We start from the raw sequence: 25,447 nt of genomic DNA, 5'->3' as shown, positions 1-25,447 counted from the left end.
TGCAAGACCTAGTCACTGCAATCAGATAAGAAAAAGAAATAAAAGGTATCCAAATTGGAAGGGAAGAGGTAAAATTGTCATTATATGCAGGTAACATGATTCTATATACAGAAAACCCTAAAGACTCCACACAAAAACTACTAAAACTGATAAATGAATTCAATAAGGTAGCAGGATACAAGATTAACACACAGAAATTGGTTGCATTTCTTTACACTAACAATGAAATATCAGAAAGAGAATGTAAAAAAACAACACCTTTCAAAATCGCACCCCCCAAAATAAAATATTTAGGAATAAACCTGACCAAGGAGGTGAAAAACCTATACACTGAGAACTATAAAACATTAATAAAAGAAACTGAAGATTCAAAGAAGTGGAAACATATCCCATGCTCTTGGATTGGAAGAATTAATATTGTTAAAATAGCCATACTTCCCACAACAATCTACAGATTTAATGCAATCCCTATCAAATTACCCATGATATTTTTCACAGAACTAAAAAAATAATCATAAAATTCATATGGAACCATAAAAGACCCAGAATTGCCAAAGCAATCCTGAAGAAAAAGAACAAAGCAGGAGCCATACCCTCCCAGACTTCAGACATACTACAAAGTGACAGTAATCAAAAGAGCATGGTATGGGACTTCCCTGGTGGCCCAGTGGTTAAGACTCTGCACTTCCAATGCAGGGGGCCCAGGTTCGATCCCTGGTCAGGGAATTAGATACTGCATGCCGCAACCAAGAGCCCACATGCCACAACTAAAGATCCCACATGCTGCAACAAACACCCAGTGCAGCCAAATAAATAAATAAATAAACACAGAACAACAGCAACAAAAAAAAAACAGCGTGGTATTGGGACAAAAACAGACATATGGATCAATGGATCAGAATAGAGCCCAGAAATAAACCCATACACCTATGGCCAATTAATCTTTGACAAAAAAAGCAAGCATATACTATGGGGAAAAGACAGTCTCTTCAGCAAGTGGTGCTGGGAAAACTGGACAGCTGCATGTAAATCAATGAAGTTAGAACACTCCCTCTCACCATACACAAAAATAAACTCAAAATGACTTAAAGGCTTAAACATTAAGACATGACACCATAAAACTCCTAGAAGAGCTCAAAGGCAAAACACTCTGACATAAATTGTACCAACGTTTTCTTAGGTCAGTGTCCCAAGGCAATAGAGATAAAAACAAAAATAAACAAATGGGACCTAATCAAACTTAGAAGTTTTTGCACAGCAAAGGAAACCATAAACAGAAGAAAGGTAAGCGACAAACAGGGAGAAAATATTTGCAAACAATGCAACCAATAGGCCTAGTATCCAAAATATACAAACAGCTCATACAGTTCAATAACAAAAAAACTAAACAACCCAATCAAAAAATGGGCAGAAGGGCTTCCCTGGTGGCGCAGTGGTTGAGAGTCCGCCTGCCGATGCAGGGGACACAGGTTCCTGCCCCAGTCCGGGAGGATCCCACATGCCGCAGAGCAGCTGGGCCCGTGAGCCATGGCCGCTGAGCCTGCGCGTCCGGAGCCTGTGCTCCGCAACGGGAGAGGCCACAACAGTGAGAGGCCTGCGTACCGAAAATAAAAAAAAGGGGCAGAAAACCTAAATAGACATTTTGCCAAAGAAGACATATATTTATGTCTTTAACCCATTTTGAGTAAGACCGGATACTATAAAACTCTTAAAGGAAAACACAGGCAGAACACTCTGACATAAATCACAGCAATATCTTTTTTGATACATCTTCTAGAATAATGGAAATAAAAACAAAAATAAACAAGTGGGACCTAATTAAACTCAAAGGCTTTTGCACAGCAAAGAAAACTATAAACAAAACGAGAAGACAACCCACAGAATGGGAGAAAATATCTGCAAACAACGCGACTGACAAGGGATTAATCTCCAAAATTTACAAACAACTCATGCGGCTCAATATCAAAAAAGACCCAAACAACCCAATCAAAAAATGGGCAGAAGACCGAAATAGACATTTCTTCAAAGAAGACATACAGATGGGCAACAGGCACATGAAAAGATGCTCGACATCACTAATTATTAAAGAAATGCAAATCAAAACTACAATGAGATATCACCTCACACCAGTCAGAATAGCCATCATCAAAAAGTCTACAAATACCAAATGCTGGAGAGGGTGTGGAGAAAAAGGAACCCTCCTAGACTGCTGGTGGGAATGTAAATTGATACAGCCACTATGGAGAACAGTATGGAGATTCGTTAAGAAACCAAAAACAGAGCTACCATATGATCTAGCAATCCCACTCCTGGGCATATATCTGGAAAAAAACATAGTTTAAAAGGATACGTGCATCCCAATGTTTATAGCATCACTATTCACAATAGTCAAAACATGCAAGCAACCTAAATGTCCATTGAGAGATGAATGCATAAAGATGTGGCACATACATACAGCGGAATATTACTCAGCCATTATAAAGAATGAAATAATGCCATTTGCAGCAACATGGATGCAACTAGAGATTATCATACTAAGTGAAGGAAGTTAGAGAAAGACAAATATCATATCACTTATATACAGAATCTAAAAAAAAAATGATACAAATGAACTTATTTACAAAATAGAAACAGACTCACAGGCTTAGAAAACAAACTTGGCAGGGAGGGATAGACTGGGAGTTTGGGATTGACATGCCCACAGTGCTATATTTAAAATAAATAACTAATAAGGACCTATTGTATAGCACAGGGAACTCTGCTGAATACTCTGTAATAACCTAAATGGGAAAAAATTTTGGAAAAGACTAGATAAATATATCTATTCTTTAGATAGATATATATAACTGAATCACTTTGCTGTACACCTGAAACTAACATAACATTGTTAATCAACTATACTCCAATATAAAATAAAATGTTAAAAAATAATATTAAAAAGTTTAAAAAATATATATGGGGGGGAGCATTCATTAAAAAAATACCACATGAGCCCCAAACTGAGGGAAGATATTTTCACGTAACTGATTACTGTCTAGAATAAACATATAAAGAACTTCTAAAATCAGTTAGAAAAGATCAAGCACCCAACAGAAACATGAACAGAAAACTAGAACAGGCACTTAAGAGAAGAGGAAATACACCTACTCAGCTTTATCAGTGATCAGGGAAACATGAATGAAAACCACCATTAGACACCTTTTCACTAACACCAAACTGGTAAAAAGTCTGACAATATCAAACACCAGAGAAACAGTGGAGCAAAGCAACTCTCCACACTGCTGGTGGGACCACACACTTAGCGACCCGTTTGGAAAACAAGCTGTCACTTTACAAGCCAGCAGTAACTCTAAGTGTGTGTCTACTCTGCACAGAGCTTCCCGGCCAGTGTGCCAAGCTCCTGATCTGCTCAGGTCCAGGAAAGGGGCTGGGGGCTGAGAGGCAGGGGTGACACCCTTGGAGTCCTCCACATGTCCCTCCATAGCAGAATGAATGACTAAACATGTGGCAAAGTCAGGAAGTGGAATCTATTACAAGCAGAAAAAGTAAACCAGAACGTAGCAAGATGGATGAATTTTAGGAATATGTGTATACTTATATACACTGCAGAAAAACAATATAATTCCCTTTATACAAAGTTTAAAATTTGTACAACAATAAATTTTGTAGGGCTACAAATATGGGTGGTAAAACTATAATAAAAGAAAGGAAATAATAATCACAAAATGTAGGGTCACAGTTACCCTAAGGGAGGAGGGAAGGGGCTGGACAGGGAAGGAGCACACAGGGCTGCACAGGTGATGGCAACGAGCTGTTCAAGTTAGCATTCATTTGTTTTCTCCTGTAGATCCTACTTATGTTTCATAAGCATGATTTTGCATCTACTAATTTATCTGAGTGTGTGTGTGTATGTGTACATATATATATATTTAATGGAAGAAGTAAACATACCACCACAAAGGGGGACAGGGGAGAGGGGGTGGAGACAGCAGGGCAAGGGTCTGGGGACAGCCATAAGCCTGTACATCACATTTTTACTGTACTTTTTTTTTAAGCTTGGACACCACACATGAGTTCTCACATTGTTACATAAGTTCTGCAACACTCTGCTCCCCCTGCAGAAAGAGACTTATTTTCCTCATTTTTAGAATAAGTGTTCCCCTCTGTTCCCACTGGAAACTCGATGTCTCTACAGGATGTTCTGCGTAGGTGGAAAATGATTATTTTAAAAGCTGGAGAACATCAAATAATCCTGAATAATGAGGCACTGAAGGAAAGAGAAGCAGTGTAATTTACTAAAAAAGGGTCAGAGATTTTTCCATACAGATTTTTCATCAATGCTCTGACACATCCACAGGCCACCAAAGGCCCAGCCTGGGCAGGGGGCCGCGAGGGGGGCGTTGGCTCCCTGCAGGGGGCTCAAGCCAGGCAGGAGGTCGACAAGGAGGACAGGCAGGGCTTCTCCTCCCTGGGCTCCATGAGGCTGTTTGCACCCATTCCGGCCTCCTATCAGGACCTCTAGAACCTGTGCTTTATTCCTCTCCTAGTTACGCCCACAGCACTGGAGGTCTGCGGGCGTTTCCCTGCCATTCTGCCAGCAGCAAAATAGGACCAAATGCTCTGTGCTTCAAAGCCAAACCACACATCCGAGTTCACAACAGCAGCCTAGGGTCTCAGCACGTTCTCTGAGAAGCAAGTAAAGCCACCTGAAGGAAGGGTGAGCTGTCCTCTGGTTCCTAAGGGCCACATGCGGAACTTGCTTCCTGGCAGCCCCCGGGCGCCAGGGCCTCTGGCTGCTGCCTGAGCTGATCAAGCAGCCCTTCCAGGCAGATGTCACCCTGTCACCCTGGTGACGCGGCCTCTGTCTCTGTTCCAGAACGTCCCTCATTCTACCTCATGTCACAGCAGGCGATTTACCAAACACCCGCCCCCCAACAGCGTAGACTCCTTTAAGACAGGGGTTTGAGTGCATTCAATGCATTTTCTGCGTCGGGGCTCAGCGAGGTGCAATGTCTGCTGAACTGACTTCTGGGGGGGGGCGATTTAAGATTTTTTTAATATTTATTTTTATTAATTATCATTTATTTTTGGCTGCGTTGGGTCTTCGTTGCTGCACATGGGCTTTCTCTAGTTGCGGTGAGTGGGGGCTACTCTTCGTTGTAGTGCGTGGGCTTCTCATCGCGGTGGCTTCTCTTGTTGCAGAGCACAGGCTCTAGACGTGCGGGCTTCAGTAGTTGTGGCACGGGGGCTTCAGTAGTTGCAGCACACGGGCTCTAGAGCGCGCGCTCAGTAGTTGTGGCGCACGGGCTTAGTTGCTCCACGGCATGTGGGATCTTCCTGGACCAGGGCTCAAACCTGTGTCCCCTGAATTGGCAGGCGGATTCTGAACCAATGTGCCACCAGGGAAGCCCCCTGAACTGACTTCTTGAACCAAAAGAAGCTGTTAGATGGTGACAAACCATAGAAGAGTGTGTACACTTAAACCCAGGACTGTTCACCAAACATCAAGAAAATAAAGTTGTGGATGACATGCTAAGCACATTTTCAGATTCAAGCGATAGCAAATAACTTATGACATTCCTCATCCTCCTTAACAGATCAAAATTATGTGACTGGCAATAAGTAACTTAGTCATTATTAATCCAGGATAAGCCTAATTCCACGGAACACGTGACGGGATACCGGGCCAGAAATTAACCTCGTTGGTTGCTCGAAAGTGTACCCAGGAGGACTGGGTAAATCCAAAGACTCCAGAGTTGTCTGATGGAGCATTCAACTCTGACGTCCCTCAAAAATAGATTCCAGGGCTTCCCCTCTGAGGCAGCTCCTCCCAATCCCTCCTTCAGCAAAGATCTCCTGAGTCCCCAAGCCAGGCACTCTGCCGGGTACTGCGATGAAATAATCACACAAATAAGTGCAACTAAGAACATCGTTATTGGAAAGCATCTTACTTCCTTCCTGGGCCAGGGTCACAGCTCTGTGGGGTCACAGCTCTGTGGGGGCACAGCCAGGCTCTGGCCTGCCTCCCCAGATCTGAGCTTCAGAGAAATCCCCGTAGGCATTCAACTCAGAGACAAGCAGCACCCCCGCCTGGGGCCGCATCAACAGATGCAGTGAGCAGGGCCCGAGGCAGCGGCACCCCACCCCCACCTTTGCACATGGCGTCTCAGGTGTTCACCACAACAGCCCGGTAAGGGCTGTAGCAGGAACACCATTTCACAGAGCAGGGAAAGGCCCCACAAAGGTGAACAGACTTCTGAGTAGCTACGGAATGCTGTAGCTGGCAGGGGCTTCAGCAGAGTCCTCCTGGCTCCAAAGTGCTCACCCCACTCCCCACACCAGGACTGGGACTCCCTCTGTAGACCCTACCCTGCATGTCTGAAAATAGCCTCAAGTCTGAGGGATCAGGGATCACATGCTGTGCTCATCCCAACATGTGATCTAGAGCAGCTGATCTAGTTTTGCACCTAAATACTGGGCTAGCATCTCTGATGCAAGCCACACCAGTAACGACCCACCCTCCACAGGGCAGGCACCCAGGCCAGTTTTGCCTTGTAGGGATGTTCCAACTAATCTGTCCTCTCCATCTTCCATTTCCTTATCTTTAAAACAGAGATAACAGCATCCGCTCTGCCTCCCTCACAAGACTATTCTAGAATTAAATGAGGTAACACTCATGAACATACAATTTCAGAACATTTAGATTCATCAGCACTTCATCAATGAACTCCAAACCTGACCAAACCTGGTGCAGGTTAGCTTTGTACTGCACTGAAAACAGTTTGCAACTATTCAGAAATTTATTGAAATTGTAACTTTAAATAGCCTGCTTTGCATAAGGAATACAAATCCTTAAAGAAAACGCAGTAAATTCCAAATCTGAGGGAGTCTGTCAATTAAGCAACTGTGAGGAAGGCTGCTAAATAAATCAAGTCATGGCCCAACCTCCTCTTAATTATTTAAAATGGTTTTAAAAGCTCCCAGCTTGAAGGCCAATAACAGAGGGAAAGAGCAATGGGAGCAAATCTTAACGGAAACAGAAATCAGAAGCCAACTGGCAGCGCCGTCTGCAAGTTGCAAGGCCTTAGTCACAGGAAGCATATAGCCTTCCAAGGGAACAGGCCCTCTATGCCTTTCCCCACATGCAGACACACAAAGGCCCAGAGTGCGAAGAAAAGAAAGAACGGGCAAGGAAAGGCAAAATGAGGCCTTCCTGCATTCATTCAAACAAGCAGTAACTGAGAGAGAAGATGTAAGGGGCCTCTGAGTCAGAGCAGCTGTTTAGGAGGCTAACAGTCAGTGGGAAAGGCACTAAACTGCTCCTTGGCCACGCCACACAGCTTGTGGGATCTCAGGTCCCTGACCAGGGATCAAACCCGGGCCCTCAGCAGTGAAAGCGCAGAGTCCTAACCACTGGACCGCCAGGGGATTCCTCACTCATTTCTTTTAGAAGTCCAGGTTGTCATATTTTAAGATAACTTTCAACACTGCTATAAAATGTTAACTTGTTTAATCAAGAAATGTGTAGTAGGGCTTCCCTGGTGGCGCAGTGGTTGAGAGCCCGCCTGCCGATGCAGGGGACACAGGTTCATGCCCTGGTCCGGGAGGATCCCACATGCCGCGGAGCGGCTGGGCCCGTGAGCCGTGGCCGCTGAGCCTGTGCGTCCGGAGCCTGTGCTCCGCACCGGGAGAGGCCACAGCAGTGAGAGGCCCGTGTACTGCACAAAAAAAAAAAAGAAGAAAGAAAGAAAGAAATGTGTAGTAGATGAAAAATGGCAAGGCCAGGGCTAAACTGTGTAGACTCAAGTGCAGAGCCGCCCAGTGGAGCCCAGCAATGATGGCTCCACCTGGAGCACGACTGTAACTCATCAAGTGGGGTCAGGACTGCTATTAGGGCCAAGTCACTATCACACACCTCAGTCCCTGTGTCAGTTCATCCCTGGGAGGTGACGAGCCCCCTTCCATTACTAAAACCATAAAGTTAGTTTTGGAGTAATGGGGACTCAAATGGAGTTTTATACTCAGGTGTTCTGAAAGCTATTTCTGAGGAAGATAATGATTTTTCACTTTATCTTTAGGATATAAAAATATCTATTGACTCCTTACTCTGTACCAAGTGTTTTACTTACATTTTCTCTCTAACCAGCACAATAATCTTGAAGCGTGAAATTAATCTCATTTTACAGATGAGGAAAAACTGAGTCACAGAAAAGTTAGGTCATGAGTCTAAGGTCACACAACAGAAGCAGTAGTACCCAGATACAAACTAGGGCCCCCCAGAGCCTGTGCACTTTCAGCAACAGCACGCCCAGGGCAGGCCGTGCTGCTTTTAGCTAAGACAGAAATCAAACTGAAGATTATTTAAATGACCACTTTACTCTGACTCCTCTGGTTTAACGAGAGTACCAATTAATTCTAACTAAAACCAGAGACTACTTTTTCCCTTCTCTCCCAGTTGAAAATTATTTTTCAGCTGCTGCTGCTGTGGGTTACTAAAGGAAGCGAGGTTTGTTCAGCACACTGCAGAGGCTGTCCCAACACAAACGCTTCCTGCACTTCCCAAACCTTCACATTAGCAGTTCTGGCCCTGGGAGTCGCAGGCAGCCCTCAGCACTTACGTACTCTCATGTCCCCGCTCACTGATTTCTTCCTGGAGACTCAGAATGCTGGTAAGGTTAATGATCCTTCTCCGGGGGGTACAAGCTGCTGTCATTTCCTTTTGGGATGCATCCTCCACCATTTCCAAATCAGAGCCTTCCCGATGTCTTTTTCTGCAAAGTAAACGAGGAACTGGCAGCTCATAACTATCTTAAAAAAACTGCTTCAAACTCAGTCAAATTTTGTTCCTTGCATTTTGGAGAAGGGAGCAGCTTCTCTGTGCCGGCTCTCCACATCTGAGGAGGGCTCCCTGTGCTGGAGGCGGCCAGCCAGATCAGGATGTCCTCCCAGATACTGCTTCTCTGACACCCCTCAAGCCTTATTAGTGGCCACTGCAGGCAGCAGGGCTTTGGAGTCTGGCTCAGCCCGGAGACGTGCAGGGTCTCGATCAAGTGCTTTGACCTCATCACATCTCATTCATTCAGCCCTCCATCCATCCGTCCATCAGGCACTGTTATAGTACCAATCTCACACAGCCATGACAAAGTGCCCGCCCTCACCATGCTACCTTTCTAGTGGGAGAGTCAAACAGCAACCGAAGAAAGATAAGTTTAAGTAGCAACAAATACTGTGAGGAAAATAAAACAAGGTAACAGAATGAAGGGGAAGCAAGAGAACTTTAGATTAAATGGACAAAGAAGGTCTCTGGTAAGAGGCGACATCCGAGTTGAGACCTGGGTGACAAGAAGCCGGAGAGTTCCTGCACCGAGGGACCAGCAAGAGCAAAGGGGTGAGAGCTCAAGGAGGTCGGGTCAGCACTGGAGCAGCGTGGCCAAAGCGCCACGAAGGGGAGGAGAGTGATGAGCTGGGGGCGGGCAGGCTGGTTTCACCCCAAGTGCCGCGGGAAGCACTGGTTTTCAGCAAGGAGTGAGACACCCTGGTTCCTGGTTCAGAAAGATTCCTCTGCTGTGTGGTAAATGGTTCGCAGCATTAAGTCCCCAAGTGATAAACAGAAATGTCACACTTCCCAGCAGGGCTGTTAAGAGCATTAACTGAGATAATGCATATTAAGTATCTGGCACACAGTGGATGCTCAGTGAACGTTAGCATCCTTTATTATTCTCTGAAAACAAATCCTTAGAAGCCATGTCCCTAGACTGACTTGGAAGTGAGCAAACCAGAGTTTAAAAAACTCACCCAAGTTCCACTGGGCAATCAGAGCCAGGGTTTCAGTGGTCAGACACCAGGGGGATGTGCGGCCTCAGGCAAAGGACTTCACCCTGAGCTCCAGGGTCAGTACCCGCAAACACTGAATAAGGAACATCCACCTTACAGATGTCAGTAAGATGTCCTTGAAGCACCCAGAGTGTACACTGAAGATGCTCAAAATTAACTGACAGTCATTAGTACGGCTGTTCCTGCCCCCTCTCTCTAGCTCTCGTTCACCACTAGCTCATGCACTTCAGGGAGTTTCATAATTTGAACTGAGAAACTGTTCTTCTGAAAGGAGTGAAAGCAGCTTGCAGTAGGATGGAAGAATCCTCCAGATATTTTAGGCCCCCCTTTCCAGCCACCTCTGCTGTCGAGGCTTTATCAAAATTCAATACTAAAATTAAAGGATAGATCTTCTGATTTTTTTTTTCTGATGTGTTTTTAAATAATGTTTGGAATCACGGACATTTAAGATATTTCAAAGGCCACTGTGATGGGTGACTCTAAAGCCATGGTCAAAGGCCAACAGTAGACCAGGCCAAAGCACCAACCCATTGGAGGGAGAGGGCGAATCAGGGAGAGAAGATGCAAGGGGTTTGTGACAGTCCAAGTTAGAAGGTAGTTTCATTAAAGAACGAAGGAGGACTTCCCTGGTGGCGCAGTGGTTAAGAATCCACCTGCCAACACAGGGGACACGGGTTCGAGCCCTGGTCTGGGAAGATCCCACATGCCGCGGAGCAACTAAGCCCGTGCGCCTCAACTACTGAGCCTGTGCTCTAGAGCCTGCGAGCCATAACTACTGAGCCCACGTGCCACAACTACTGAAGCCTGCATGCCTAGAGCCCGTGCTCCACAACAAGAGAAGCCACCGCAATAAGAAGCCCGCGCACCGCAACAAAGAGTAGCCCCTGCTCACAGTAACTAGAGAAAGCCTGCACGCAGCAACAAAGACCCAATGCAGCCAAAAATAAAGTAAATAAAATAAATTTTTAAAAATAGTTAAAATAATAATGATAATAACGAAGGAGGCAAGCTGTGCTTTCCCGCAAGGCCATACCTGGGGTTCTCAGGGCTGGAAGAGGGCCCTCTCTTCTCTGACGAGTCTGCAGTCCTCTTTGCTGCATCCTCCTCCAAGCCCTGATTCTTGGCAGCCACTTCAGCAGGAGCTGAGAGTTCAAGCATTTCCTCATCCTGCTGCCTGGCCCCGCTACTAGAAGCAGCTGTCCTGTCCTCTAGGACAACAGCCTGGGGCTGACTGGATAGGGCCTTGCTCACAGGCTGCACGAAGGCATCGAGTTTCTGTTCCCGGCAATCTGTGCGGACCATCTGGTGGGCATACACCTTGTCGCCACTTCCAGCAGTAGATGAGAGAGTCACACCTGTTGTGGATTTAACCACTTCCCCAGAGGGGCCAGTAAGACCTGGTAGTAAAGTCTGTGTCAAAAAAGACGACAGTGAGAAGAGTCAGTGTATGAAGGACAGAAGCACAGGTCCCAAAATGGAGTAAAAGCTAGAACCAGGTATATCATTACAGAATTATTATAGAAGCAATTCTGACCAAAATTTGAAGTATGAAATTAAAAATACACAAATATAAAATTCAGCTAAATCCTTATAATTTAAAAACTGGTTTGAGGGCTTTCCTGGTGACGGAGTGGTTAAGAATCCACCTGCCAATGCAGGGGACACGGGTTTGAGTCCTGGTCCGGGAAGATCCCACAAGCAATGGAGCAACTAAGCCCATGCACTGCAACTACTGAGCCTGTGCTCTAGAGCCCATTAGCCACAAGTATTGAGCCCACGTGCCACAACTACTGAAGTCTGCGTGCCTAGAGCCCATGCTCCACAAGAGAAGCCACCGCAATGAGAAGCCTGCGCACCGCAACAAAGAATAGCCCCCGCTCACCGCAACTAGAGAAAGCCCGCATGCAGTGATGAAGACCCAATGCAGTCAAAAATAAAATAAATAAAATAAATTTATCAAAAAAAACCCTTAAAAAATAAAATAAAAACTGGTTTGATATAAAAATACTAGTGTAAAACTCATATTTTTGTCTACTTTTTATTTTTTTGCTGCCATAAGAGATTTTTTTTTTATTGTGGTAAAGTATACATAACATAAAATTTATCATTTAACCATTTTCAAGTGTACAGTCCTGTGGCATTAAGTACATTCACACTGTTATGCAACCATCACCAACATCCACCCTCCCAAACGGAAACTCTCTACCCATTAAACAGTAACTCCCCATTCTCCCCTCCCCTCTAGCTCTGGCAACTACCTTCCTACTGACTATTTTTAAATATACATATTTCCTAGGTCTGTCCACTGGAAAGGCCTGAAAGCAATGACCACCCAGTAGCAATGAGGTCCCCCAATCCCAGATTATAGTGTCTAAATGCCATTCCCCACTAAAATAAACCAGAGTTCCTTGGAAAAGTGGCCAATTCCAGGGCATGGGCTGGGAAAGTACAGAGTGAGCCTACAAACATCCTGTCTCACCAGACACAAGGAAACTATCAAAATCTCATGGAATTGGGTCAAAAGGACAAGAGCCCCAGCCTGAAGGGGCTTCTGCTGGCCAAAGATGGAATAATTTGACTACAACTGATTGAATTATGATGCTTGTTAACAACTATTACAAAATACTAAAAGAGAAAGAGAGAAAAATGGAGAAGCAAAAGAGGGAGGGAGAGAGGGAGAGACAGAAAAAAGTCATTAAATGTTACTGGACATTGCTAGGACACCAACCCATTTCCCTGCAAATTGATCATCAAAGGCATAGAACTCAGCATTTATCCTTACTTTCTGGTATGAACTGTATTTCAGGATAACCTGTTAGCTCTAACAAATGAATGAAAATTATTCTGTACAGAAAATTATAGCTTATTAATAAAGAAGAGATGATAAAATCAGAAAATCATAATCTTGCAATCCTAATGAAATAACTGATGCAGGCAATGGTCATCAATGAATGGTGAAACCTTTAAGCTAATCACTAATAGTGAACTTCATGGTGAAGGAATCAGGCTGTCACCAGCTAAGCCTGCTGAGAAATCCTAACCCAGGATGATAGGACAAGCCATCACGCGCCTCCTGCTGGGATTCGATAGAAAGTACATGGCAGGGGCTTCCCTGGTGGCGCAGTGGTTAAGAATCTGCCTGCCAATGCAGAGGACACAGGTTCGAGCCCTAGTCCGGGAAGATCCCACATGCCACGGAGCAACTAAGCCCGTGCACCACAACGACTGAGCCTGTGCTCTAGAGCCCACAAGCCACAACTGAGCCCACATGCCACAACTACTGAGCCTGTGTGCCACAACTACTGAGCCTGCATGCCACAACTACTGAGCCTGCGCACCTAGAAGCCGTGCTCCACAACAAGAGAAGCCACCACAATGAGAAGGCTGCGCGCTGCAACAGGGTAGCCCCCGCTCACTGCAACTAGAGAAAGCCCATGTGCAGCAACGAAGACTCAATGCAGCCATAATAAATATTTTTTTAAAAGTACATGGCATCATCTATCACAAATTCTTGCAAACATTTTTTTAATCTGAATATAATCATACCTCTAGATCTAATTTTCAGTTTATAGGAAATATGGAGGATTGAAACAAATTAAAGGACACTAAGAAGAAGCAATCGGCTAACCCAAAATGTGCATTTTTCTACAGGACACCTTCAAAATAAGCTAATAAGAACTATAACCAAAAAAGGTAGGGTGATCTTTCTAGTTTCAAAGAGACATAACCAAATATAATGAGTGGAACTTGACTGGATACAGATTTGAACAAAGCTATTTTTTTTTTTGGCCATGCCACATGGCTTGCAGGATCTTAGTTCTGTGACCAGGGATTGAACCTGGGCCCATGGCAGTGAAAGCACCGAGTCCTAACCACTGAAGCGCCAGGGAATTCCGGAACAAAGCTACTTTTATAAAAAGATCTTTTTTTGAGCAATTAGGGTATTTGAACACAGACTGGATGTGAAATGGTATTATTACTATTAATTATATTAGGTGTAAAAGGACATTGTGATTGTATAAGGAAAAAAAAATGTTTTTAGATGCATAATACAGTACTAGGGGAAAAATAAGTGCCTGGAATCTGCTTTTAAAATACTCCTCCCCAGGGACTTCCCCAGTGGTCCGGTGGTTAAAAAAAATCCGCCTTCCAATGCAGGGGACTCGGGTTTGATCCCCACTCAGGGAACTAAGATCCCACATGCCATGGGCAACTAAGCCCACGCTCCACAACTACTGAGCCCGTGCACTTCAACTAGAGAGAGAAAACCCACATGCCACAACTAGAGAGAAGCCCGAGTACTGCAATGAAGATCCCGGGTGTCGCAACTAAGACCCAACGCAGCCAAATAAATAATTAAATAAATAATAAAAATTAAGAATTAATTAAAAAACACTCCTCCCCATCCCCCACCCTCAAGTGGGAGAGGGAGAGAGAAAACAAGATGGCCAAGTGTTGATGGTTTGTTGAAACTGGGTGATAGGTACATGGAGATTTGCTGTATTACCTGCTTTTCTGTGTGTTTAGAAAGATTCAGTAATAAAGAGTTAAATAATAATTAAAAGTTACAGTAGCAACTCTGCTCCAAAAGGAAAAAAGTTCTCCTGGCACAGTTTAAAAAGGCCTTGTGATGCACTTACTTCATCTGCCTGTGCAATTTCCACAGGTGGATTTCGGGAGGCAGAAAGTAACATAACTACTCAGTAATTTTAAAGTCCTGAAAAGTGAAATACCTTGTCCAATATGACAGAGTCGGAACAAACTGCAAGAGCCGCCAGGGTTCCCGATTTCCATACCAAATGGCCTCACAGCAAACCAGGGCTCTTGCTCTCCTGGCCCCTGGAGTAGAGTGCAAGGCACAAGCTGGGGAGCAGGACGAAGGTGACCCACAGCCAGAAGGTCAGGAGCCAGGGCAACCTGCTGTTGGCAGGGCAAGAAGGTGTTCTGATGACCCCACAGGAGAAGGGACAATCTGAGTTTGGAGCCCTCCACGCAGAGCAATGCACCAACAGAGGGAGGCCCTCTGATCCAGAAACCCACCTTCCTTCTAAAGACACACTGGTTCAGGACCATGAGAGTTCTTTTGGGAAATAAAATGTAATCTAACTAAATGAATCTGCCTCATGCAAGATGAGACAAAGAGGGAAACTGAGAGGTTCTTTTCCCAGTGGAGCGACAGACTCCTCCTGGATCTCTGGTGAACCCCTTCCTCTGGGTCTCTCCCCCAACTCCCCGCCAGCCAACCCATGTCCAGGTGCTGGCAATTCCAGATTTTTAACTATTAGTGAACGGAGCCACGTCCTCTGCTCAGACCCCCTCCCCACTTGTCCCAAGTCGCTGTGGATTTCCATCCACTCTCCAGGCCACAGCCACAGAGCTCTTCATAAAATGCAAACCAGATCCCGTCAATTCCCATCAAGTCAAGGTCTAAACTCCTTAACTTGCTGATAAAAACCTCTCGATCTGGCCTGAATTCTGCGGTGAGTGTAGGCCTTCAACACACAGACTCCGCGTTGCTTAACCCCGGCTGCACATGCCAGCACCCAGCAAAGCTTTTAAAAACTACTGATGCCCAGTCCCCACCCCCTGAGATTGATTTATTGGTTTGGGGAGGGCCCAGGTATTATCTAAATGGTTCCCAGGTGATTCTAATGGCAGCCAGCATAGAGAACACTGACTCAGCACGCTGAGTATTCCGATCCTTAACACCTGTTCTCTTGCACCGCCCCCCACCCCTCCCCGAGGCCTGTTATCCTCATCCTTTCCTCGGCCAGAAACGCCCTGTGCACTCCTCGTCCACTTCTGCCCAACCTAATTCCTTCTCAGCCTTGGGGGCCCAGGCTCCACATCCCTTCTTTCACATCTCTGAGGCCCAAGCCCAGGACAGGAGCCCCCTCCTCCCTCCTCCCAAGTCTCTGTTTTTCTCTCTCGTGGGATGGGGACTCGAGGAGACCGTACCCAGCAGCACCTTGCCCATGGGGGAGCCTCAGCACATATTTGGGGAGGGAGCAGTAAAGGGTGCTGAGCAACAACAACGGATGAAAACCACCTGCCAGTTATGGAGCCCCCCCTGTGCAGCTCCTGTTCCAACGGCTCACACACACCCCACCCTCAGCTCCAGCAACCTCTAGGCGTGCGGGCCCCAGGGCTGCCCCAAGTGCGTTCATTTCACTGCTGGTCTCCCACCTAGGTTCTTTCCAGGTGGTAACCGTGAATACTCTTATGGGAAGCACTCATCTGCTTGGTCACTCTGAAAGTTTTCTGAGAAGCAGGGCTCACAGAAGCCCGCTCTCTGCTTGCAGGACCCAGTGTAATTTAACAGGGAAAATGTTTCCATTTCTGTAGTTTTGGTGTCTGCTGTGCTTCTGATGAACCCATCAGACCCATCCTCACTATGAATACAGTACAGGACTGCCCAGACATGATGTCATCTCAGAACTGGGACAGGACACTAGAGATCATATTACCAACCCACTATTTTACAGATGGGAAAACTAAGGCCCCAGAGAGGGGGAGCAGTTTATAATCAAAGCACTTAGAACCTGGATAATTGTAATAAGATGAATGGCTGGACATTTTCCATCTGCTGTTCACCAACCACTTGTAAACTTCCTTGAAAGTGGGGGTGACCACTTCCACCTTTACTGAGGGGGACATGGAGGCCAGGGAAGGTTAGTCACACGGCAGTAACCCAGGTCTGACACGAGAGGCCCCGCCCTTCCCCTGCCTCTCCAGAGCCTGGCCCCTGCACTCTGCCCTAGGTATGCGGAATCAGCCTCCTCTGAATGTCTCCAGCGGAGAATGCAGCGGAGCGGCGCCCTACTCTGTTTCAGACAGCTCATTTTCCTAGGAAGGCAGTCTAAGGTCAGAAGGAGGCAGAGAGAAGAACTCAGGGCTTGACTCCAGGCCCAGGAATAACGCCACAAAACCTTCACAGCTGGGTTCAAAGAAGGAAATGCTGCTGAAGGAAAGTACTAAAGCAACCGTCAAAAACCTAGGCTCTCGTGTGACAGGGCACATTTAAGGTGGCAAAAGCACCAGAGAAAGAGCTGGGTGAAGCGCCCCCACCTGGGTGAAATAGGTCCTGGAGGCGTTGGAGCCCAGGAGCCTGCTCTCAATGTGCTGCTGCACCCGCTCCAGGATGCTGTCCTCGTGCAGGAAGTGAACTTCGTGCTTCGTGGGGTGCACGTTGACATCCACATTCTGGGGGCTGATTTCTAAACTGGCAGGAAAAAAGAGAACAGTTACCTCACATGGTGAAGAATGGGGGCGGGCAGTTCACTCATGGTGTATGTGGTGGGTGGAAGACTTGAGGCCGAATGACACAGCGGTTAAGACTTCAAGGTCAAGTCTGAGTGACCTGGGTTCAAATGCTGACTCTGCTACTTGAGAGCTGAGTGGCTGTGGGTAAGTTACAGCATCTTTCTGTGCCTGTTTCCTCACTTGTGAACTGGACATAACACATGGTGGGGATTAAACCCGTGTAAAGCACTTTGCATGTACATGGCATGTTTATCATACGTCAGCTGTTATTATCACCTCTCCAGAACTAGTGGAATTTCTCATTACATAACCCAGGGCCAAGGCACTTAACTTCTCTGGACTGGTTCTCCCCTCTGTAACCATGAACCTGTCCCTATTTAGTGCTCAGTATTACATGGAGAGCAAAACAGTATATGTGAGAGAACTTTCTAACATTAAAATGTAATACAAAAGTCAGTTTAGAGGCTGTGCCAGCTATCAACTTATTGCCTCAGGCCAAATTCACCATTCACTGCTGGCTCTGATAATGGAGTGTTGTAGTGTGGATCTCTGTAAGTAGAGGGCACTGGACAGACCCTGGAGAAGGAAGGGTTTCTCTGCCAGGTTCGGGCAGGTTCCTCCTGGTGCAGGGGCAAGACCTTATTCACCTTTGTCTGCCTGGCACAAGGGAGCCTCTCAGTGGGATTCTGCAGGAGTGAATAAAGGAAAACTGTGCCCTTTACCTGTGAAAAGGGAAAGAACACCCTGTGCCAGTGGGGTATGGGATTCACTCTGACCAGGCTAATTAGCAAGTCCATCTCTTTCAAAGAGGACCGCTGGACAGAATTACTCTTCCTTGTGAGTCTTGGGTAAGGAGTTCAGAGCTGCATTACTGAGGTACAGGAAACGGGTGTGTGTTTTTGGGCAAATATGCTGCATACACCGTTTCTATGGCTTTTCTTAAGGAAGTTGACTCTACCAGACGATCTAGAAAATAAAAGTAATTAGCTCAAATCTGTCCCAAGGGGTAAGGTGACAGGTGCACACCTATACAATGCCATGACATCAGCTCAGGAAGAACACCTCTGGGGTGACATCCACATCAGCCCCCTTACCATTATTACTCCTCAGCATCTCACTGTGGGATTGGGGCTCTCCTCTCACCCGAGTAGCAGGAATACGACAGGGCAGTCAATTCTGCCTCCCCACTCCCTTCCCCCGCCAGTCCAGGTGGACCACGTGCCCTTGCTCAGAATTTCATTCTGCAAATACATCGTGGGGACCTACCACACGTGCCACAAGTTGGGAAACAAACTCTGGTAAATAAACCTAATTCCAGCTCCCAGCGGTAAGGACCACAGGGGAGGGAGTGGCTACCTCTGCTCAGGGACCTCAGTGGCTACCTCTGCTCAGGGACCTCTGCTCAGGGGGAGCCAAAAGGAGTACTTAAGGTTAAGAGTGTGTTTTCCAGGCATTTCAGGTGGTAGAAATATCTGAATGCACGTTGGAGGTAATTTAGGAAATGAGGCAGGCTTGAGGGGGTGGAAAACAATAAAAGCTGGGAGAGATAAGACTAAAATCAGGAGAGATAAGACTAAAATCAGGGCATTGGCAGGTGGATTCTTAACCACTGCACCACCAAGGGACACGCATTCGAGCCCTGGTCCCGGAAGATCCCATATGCCATGGAGCAACTAAGCCAGTGCTCCAAAACTACTGAGCCTGTGCTCTAGAGCCCGTGCGCCACAAATAACTGAGCCCACGTGCTACAACAAACTGAAGCCCATGCGCCTAGAGTCCGTGCTCCACAACAAGAGAAGCCACCACAATGAGAAGCCCGCATGCCGCAACTAGAGAAAACCCGTGTGCAGCAACAAAGGCCCAATGCAGCCAAAGATAGAATAAATTTTTTTAAAAAAGGAGCTGCTTTCAAAAAAAAGACTAAAATCAGAGGAAGATCTTCATACAACACAGCTCTCTTTTCTCCTCAGACCGATGACCTGCTGATGACCTGATGTCCTGCGTTGGTGGAGCCAAGGATATGCACATCTTTTTATTTCCAATGAGAAGACCGGCCGTGATCTTAGCAATGAGGAGACTATTATTCTGAGTGCTCACTACATCACCCACCAGCTGCCTCAATAATGCTGCTGTACTGTGTAATCTGACAAAAGGACAGCTGGAGCCCCTCAGCTGAGATTTCTGAACTTGAGATATGCCTAAGGAGTGTTCTTTGTCCCTGCCACCTGAGGGAGCCTGTCCAGTGTGTAGATAAGTGAATGACACACATAAGAGTCTGAACTAACCTCTAAAAAGTCTACAAATAACAAATGCTGGAGAGGGTGTGGCGAAAAGGGAACCCTCCTACACTGTTGGTGAGAATGTAAATTGATACAGCCACTATGGAGAACAGTATGGAGGTTCCTTAAAAAACTAAAAATAGAATTACCATATGATCCAACAATCCCACTCCTGGGCATATATCCAGAAAAGAAGAAAACTCTAACTCAAAAAGGTATATGCACCCCAACATTCACAGCAGCGCTATTTATAACAGCAAAGACATGGAAGCAACCTAAATGTCCATCAACAGATGAGTGAATTAAGAAAATGTGGTTTAGGGACTTCCCTGGTGGTCCAGTGGCTAAGACTCTGCACTCCCAATGCAGGGGGCCCAGGTTCAATCCCTGGTCAGGGAACTAGATCCCACATGCTGCAACTAAGACCCAGCACAGCCAAATAAATAAATACTTTTAAAAGAAAAAGAAAATGCGGTGTATATATGTATATACACAATATTACTCAATCATAAAAAAGAATGAAATACTGCCATTCGCAGCAACACAGATGGACCTAGAAATTACCATACTAAGTGAAGTCAGAGAAAGACAAATATTATATGATATCACTTACATGTGGAATCTAAAAAATACAGATGCACTTATTTACAAAACAGAAAGACTCACAGACAGAAAACACACTTATGGTTACCAATGGGGAAAGTGGGGAGAAGAATAGGAGCATGGGATTAACCAATACACACCACTATATATAAAACAAACAACAAGGATTTACTGTATAGCACAGGGAACTATATTCAGTATCTTGTAATAACCTATAACGAAAAAGAATCTGAAAATATATATATAGACGTGTAACTGATTCACTTTGCTGTGTACCTAAAACTAATACAATACTGTAAACCAACCATACTACTTCTTTTTTGCGGGGGCAGCTACACGCAGCTTGCAGGATCTTAGTTCCCCAACCAGGGACTGAACCCAGGCCATGGCAGTGAAAGCGCTGAGTCCTAACCACTAGACCGCCAGGGAACTCCCAATCAACTATAGTTCAATTAAAAAAAAACAAATACTGCCTGCACCTGAGATACCCCCTCCCTGTATCCTGCTGTGCAATTTCCAATGGTGGGCCTTGATATAAGGAGAGAACAAAGATCTGCCCAGGGCCTGCTGGTAAAGGCTCTGAGGCCAGCAGGCAAGCAGGCTGAACTGGCTCCCAGGAGCCTGGGATGCCGTCTCCTGGGCGCCCTCTCACAGGCAAGAACCAGACTCCCCAACTGTCAGCCAACAATGAGCACATGTGAGAGGGCTGAGCAGACTAAGGGCAGAAATTAAACCACATTTCGGCATGAGGTTTTCCTGGGTGTAATCAAACCTGTCCATGAGGAATTTTTCCATGGCCCCCTAAGGTTCCCTGTGGATAGATTTCCCCACGTGGCTCTTTCTCACTTACGATTGATGAAGAGTAAGAAGATGCACTTCTTCACCGAGTAGTTTGCATTGGATATGTAGCCATTCATTTTGAAGGCGAGGGTTTTATCCTCACACCCAACTTCTATCAATTCTCTGATTGGAATAAGAGAAATTTTGAGGCTTTGGAAAAAAAATGGAAAATTCAAACTTTCTAAAGAATCAGAGTTGGAAAAAGCAGGGCTCCTTCCCATAAACTGACTGCCAAATGTAGACCCCTGTGACTTGGTTCACTGAGATCTCCGGGGCCCGCCCATTCATCTGTCTGTCCACCCATCCACCCACCTACCCACCTAGCTAGTGTTTTCAAGCACTTATAATATGTTATGTGCCAAGCATCACCATCACTGCTAGGACACAGCAAGTCCAGGCTCTGAGACCTTATTTTGCCGAAACTTTTATGTATCTTAGTAACTAAGTCCCAAAGATGAGATTCCAAAGAACTCATCTCTGCTGAATCCCTCACTCTGCTGATGGGCACCATGACGGGGCTCCTGTGTGGTGCTCCCCAGAGTGTGTTTATGGGGAGGGGAGGCTAATAGGTGAAAGGAGGTTCTCCCACAAGCCACACTCATTTCTGCCTGAGGGCCTCGCAAGTGCTGGTCCCTCTGCCTGGAAAGCTCCCACTGCTAGCTAATTAATTCCTCCTTATCCCCTGTAACTCGGGGACCACTTCCTCAAAGAGCCTTCTATGACAATCCCTCTCCCCAACCACAGGAGATCCCCCCACCTTATACTTTTCCTTTGAGGCATATAGCACAGTCACTAATGAATGGAATAATTATTTCCTGTGTCTTTCCAACTAGAATATGAGTCCTCTGAGGGCAAGAATCCTTTCTGCTTTATTCCCTACTGAATAGCTCTACCACACAGCACAGCACCCAGCAAGGAGCACTTGCTCATTAAGCACTTGCTGGATGGATGGAGGATGCTTTGCAGGCAGTGGTGTGTACTCCCAATCTGAGTAGAGGGCACAGCTCGCCTTTCTTCCATCAAATCCTCTCTTCCCCAAAAAAGAGGCTGGTGTTCTGGAAACATATTTTGGGAACTGCTGCTCTCTTACAGTCCCTAGGAATTTCATAACAACTAATTCTGAGTCTTAAAATTTGGTCAATGAGCTCTTAAAAGTTTCACTGTACAACACAGCTCTCTTTTTGCTCTGGGAGCACAGCTGAAAAAACAATTCCTTAATACTTAATTAGTAAGAAAAGGGTAGTTAAAAGCAAATTGACTGTTCCCTAGCTAGGAACGTGGTTTTATTCCAAGAGTAATTTGTCCTTCAAAGTAGAAAACAGAGTTCTAGGACTACTGCTCCTGCTTTTAAGATTATTGGAAAAAGTGAAGTCAGGGGCTATCTAGTTCATCTGTGTACCCCCAGCATCTGGTGCACACCTGGCATATAGAAGGTTCTTAGTATTTTTCCCCTCAGATTATGACACAGGCACTTTGGGCTTTGCAAAGTCCTGAGATTTAGCTATGGATCTGTGATGGAAACAGTGGTTTTCACCCACAGAAGGGAGTGTCGAGGAAAATCTATAATAATACAAGCAATTTTCCTGCTTAGGCTTTCCGTGACAAGATTTGGTGACACAAAACTGCTTGCCCCCAGACAGGCAAGTTTGTTTAAGGGCAGAAACATTTTATTTGTCTTTATATCCTTAACTTCTGACACAAAGACTGGAATATGGGACGCAATTAATAAATGTTGAATGATAATAAATGCAATCCTAAAGTGATGATAATGAAAATACAAGGACAAGAGGGAGCACTGGAAGATGACAGAATTCTCCTATACTGGAGATATTTTGAAGACAGAGACCTGGAGAGAACACGCTGATTCATAGCCAGAGCATCTAGGAGATGTCATGCACCCAAGAAGGGTTGATTCCATGAAATAATCTGAAACATGACACTAAGCCTGAAGCATGAAAACAAGCCTGCATATTTGGTTAAAGCAAACTCTTAAGGCAGGTGTTAACAGATTCCAAAATAATGTGACAGAACGCAAATTTTTAAAAATATAAATTATCAACGTACCGGCTAACAGCATTTCCAAAAATGGAGCGAATGTTGTCCACGGTTGTGGCATTGGGCAGTGTCCTGACGTCGGCTACCGTCTCACCTTGCTGATAAACAGAACAGAAGATCCAACTTACTGTCTCACAGGGCTGACTGAAACACCATAACCTTGTCTCCACGGGCAACTATAAAAAAATCCTTTCTTCTTTCACAATACATAACCATCCCCTATAAATCAAGAACTTACTTTTTTAACCGAGAAACTAATGCCTGAATTGTGTACTGAATACCTGGCAGAGAAAAAAACAAAACAGTAAAAAAAGAGTGGCCAAATGCAGAGTACATGCCCCCTTTCAGTTAAACAAATTGGTGGAGTTAAGTAATCTAAACAAAGATATATACAAACAAAAATATCTTTAAATGTCATATTTTACCCACAGGAAAATAAGCCAACAGAGACGACATGAAGATATCAATGCTAAATGTGGCAGAATCGAATAAAAAACAAAAAACTTTGCTTCTATACGTTGCTGACTAGACTCAAGGATATTTCAATACAATCTCCTCCTTGCCTACAGTTTTATTTTCACAAACTCAAAAGATCTGGGTTGCCTCAAAGACATCTTGAGAATGTAGCCTGAACACCCTCTGCACTCTGTTGTTCTGTCTCAGAGTCCCCAACACACACCCTCCCAACCCGCTGCTTCTCCCCTGAGGTCCTGTCCTAGTATCTCCCAGCCTTTTCTCGATTGGCTATCATTTACTACTCCTCCCACCATGGGCCCCAGGACCTGGAGGATTGTGTCTAGCCAAACGCACTTATTCAGTAACAATTAGCTCACTTATCACACCTAGAACTAAAACAGCCAACCAGAACTCCTCTATTTCCAGGAGCTAACTGATAGTGATACTGATTCATACGATTCCAGGGGAAAAAAAGCAAAAAAACTTGATGTGTCTGTTCCACTTTAATAGAGGTAAATGTTTTACTGATTTTAATTTTTGTAGCAATACTGAGAAATAGTTAACACACCTCTGTTACAATTCAAGGACAAGCAGGCTCAGAGAGCCATGCTGGGGCCACTGTACTAGCGGGTTAAGTCAATCCTGGACATAACGTTGTTTTCACCTGCCGAGTCCCTTCTCACTCTGTTAACAGGCCCTAGTCTTCCTTTGGGACACTACCTCTTCCCCATTTCACTTGATATATCCTTAGACTGCCAGTCAAGAAATCTTCTCCCCACAAATGTGGGCACACGATGGGGGGACCCAGGCTATGCCAATAAGATGCACTCTCCCGGGAGACAGGCTCTTGAGCAGAGTCAGGAAAGGAATGAAAACAGTTGGAGCAGGGCCACTATATTAAATCCCTGAAGCCACCCTGCTTCTTGTCCTCCCCAAGGAGCAGCCGTCCACACACTTCTTTCCACTTGCTGAGTCACTCCTCGCCTTTCAATAAACGTCTTTTGGGCTCAAGTTAATACAGTCAGTTTGTCTTGCCTGCCACCAAAGGACCCTCACTGATACAGAGACCAACTCCTGCTCTCTCCTGGGGACATGAAAGACAACCCGGAATTGGTGACTAAACCTTGACCAGAAACAACCTGTAGGCTAGTACTGCTGCTTATCGTCTAGCTCAGCAACTGTTCTCAATTTCTAAGCAGCAGAACACATTCCTTTGGTGAGAGAGTGGTTCAGAGACCCCCGCCCAGATTTTGGACTGTACCTGCCGACAACTTCCAGAATTTTCCCATACTCTTCACTTGGATTTTTTAAAGCTTTCCTCCTCGTGGATATGTTGTAGAAAAGGTCCTCTACCTGAATAGAAGATTGATTTTTCTTGTAAACTCACAGAAATAGATGGAGATAAAGCTGGGTCTTAAGGCAGAGAATCCAACTACATTTATCACCAGCACAGTTCTAAGCATTAGGAGAGGCGGCAAGAGATGGGGCAGTCTTAACAAAAGAAAGAAGGGATATTTCACCTGCCTCCCGCTTTACTCACTGATTTCTCAGATAGGTACTGGGGGCTACCTCCATGTCAGGCTCTTTGCCTTGTGCTGGGAATAAGAAGACAAATAAAGCACAGTACTGCCCAGAATAGCACAAGATTTAGTGGGGCAAACATAAACTAATAAACAATTACAATACCACATGGCATTCAAACCTATTTTGCAAACTAAGAATAATTATCAGATCTTTTAGGGGTTATTGGAAATTACACTGTGGTCCCAGGTACAGGATTCCCCCTTAACACGCATTACGAAGTACACGTTCATTTCGGCCCCCACCCCCCACTCCACCTGCCTCATCAAGCCCAGGGCTTGGAACCTTCGAGGAGATGTGCTCTGGCTGGGGCTGAGGGTGGTAGGGTGGGATGTGTAACATGACAGTGGGGTGCTTTATGGGATCTCAGAACAGGAAGAGACCAAATGTGGCACCACAGAAATAAGGCAGTGTAACACTTTCTCCTAATTAATGATACAATCTGTTACTCAGAGCCCTTTGAGTGAGTGGCAGATATTCTTCGTTACATCCTTCCTTGAAAGATGAGCAAAGTGACGTTAAGGGACATTAAACGA

At 45.4% G+C, this 25,447-nt stretch overlaps 1 protein-coding gene and 2 non-coding genes across 4 annotated transcripts in view; 2 read left to right on the top strand and 1 right to left on the bottom strand.

Moving 5' to 3' along the window:
* Positions 1-25,447, bottom strand: part of MLH1 (mutL homolog 1) — a 51,568-nt gene that overhangs the window by 15,287 nt on the left and 10,834 nt on the right. Inside the window, exons 6-13 of one of the 2 annotated variants that reach the window (XM_032648093.1) lie at positions 24,592-24,683; positions 23,113-23,155; positions 22,884-22,972; positions 20,830-20,942; positions 17,970-18,063; positions 16,903-17,056; positions 10,868-11,244; positions 8,623-8,771 (exon numbers count right to left, since the gene is read on the bottom strand). In XM_032648093.1, the coding sequence (XP_032503984.1) occupies positions 8,623-8,771; positions 10,868-11,244; positions 16,903-17,056; positions 17,970-18,063; positions 20,830-20,942; positions 22,884-22,972; positions 23,113-23,155; positions 24,592-24,683 (1,111 nt within the window). Of the gene's footprint in view, positions 1-8,622; positions 8,772-10,867; positions 11,245-16,902; positions 17,060-17,969; positions 18,064-20,829; positions 20,943-22,883; positions 22,973-23,112; positions 23,156-24,591; positions 24,684-25,447 lie in introns of those variants that run through there. The other variant, XM_032648092.1, reaches the window with a different exon arrangement.
* On the top strand, positions 654-726 carry TRNAG-UCC. Its single transcript has one exon. It is a non-coding gene; the product is annotated as a tRNA-Gly (tRNA).
* TRNAG-CCC lies at positions 19,703-19,775 on the top strand. Its single transcript has one exon. It is a non-coding gene; the product is annotated as a tRNA-Gly (tRNA).

This window comes from Phocoena sinus, chromosome 11 (assembly GCF_008692025.1).
Source record: "Phocoena sinus isolate mPhoSin1 chromosome 11, mPhoSin1.pri, whole genome shotgun sequence".
Lineage (NCBI taxonomy): Eukaryota > Metazoa > Chordata > Mammalia > Artiodactyla > Phocoenidae > Phocoena > Phocoena sinus.
This window is presented reverse-complemented; position numbering and strand designations above follow the sequence as displayed.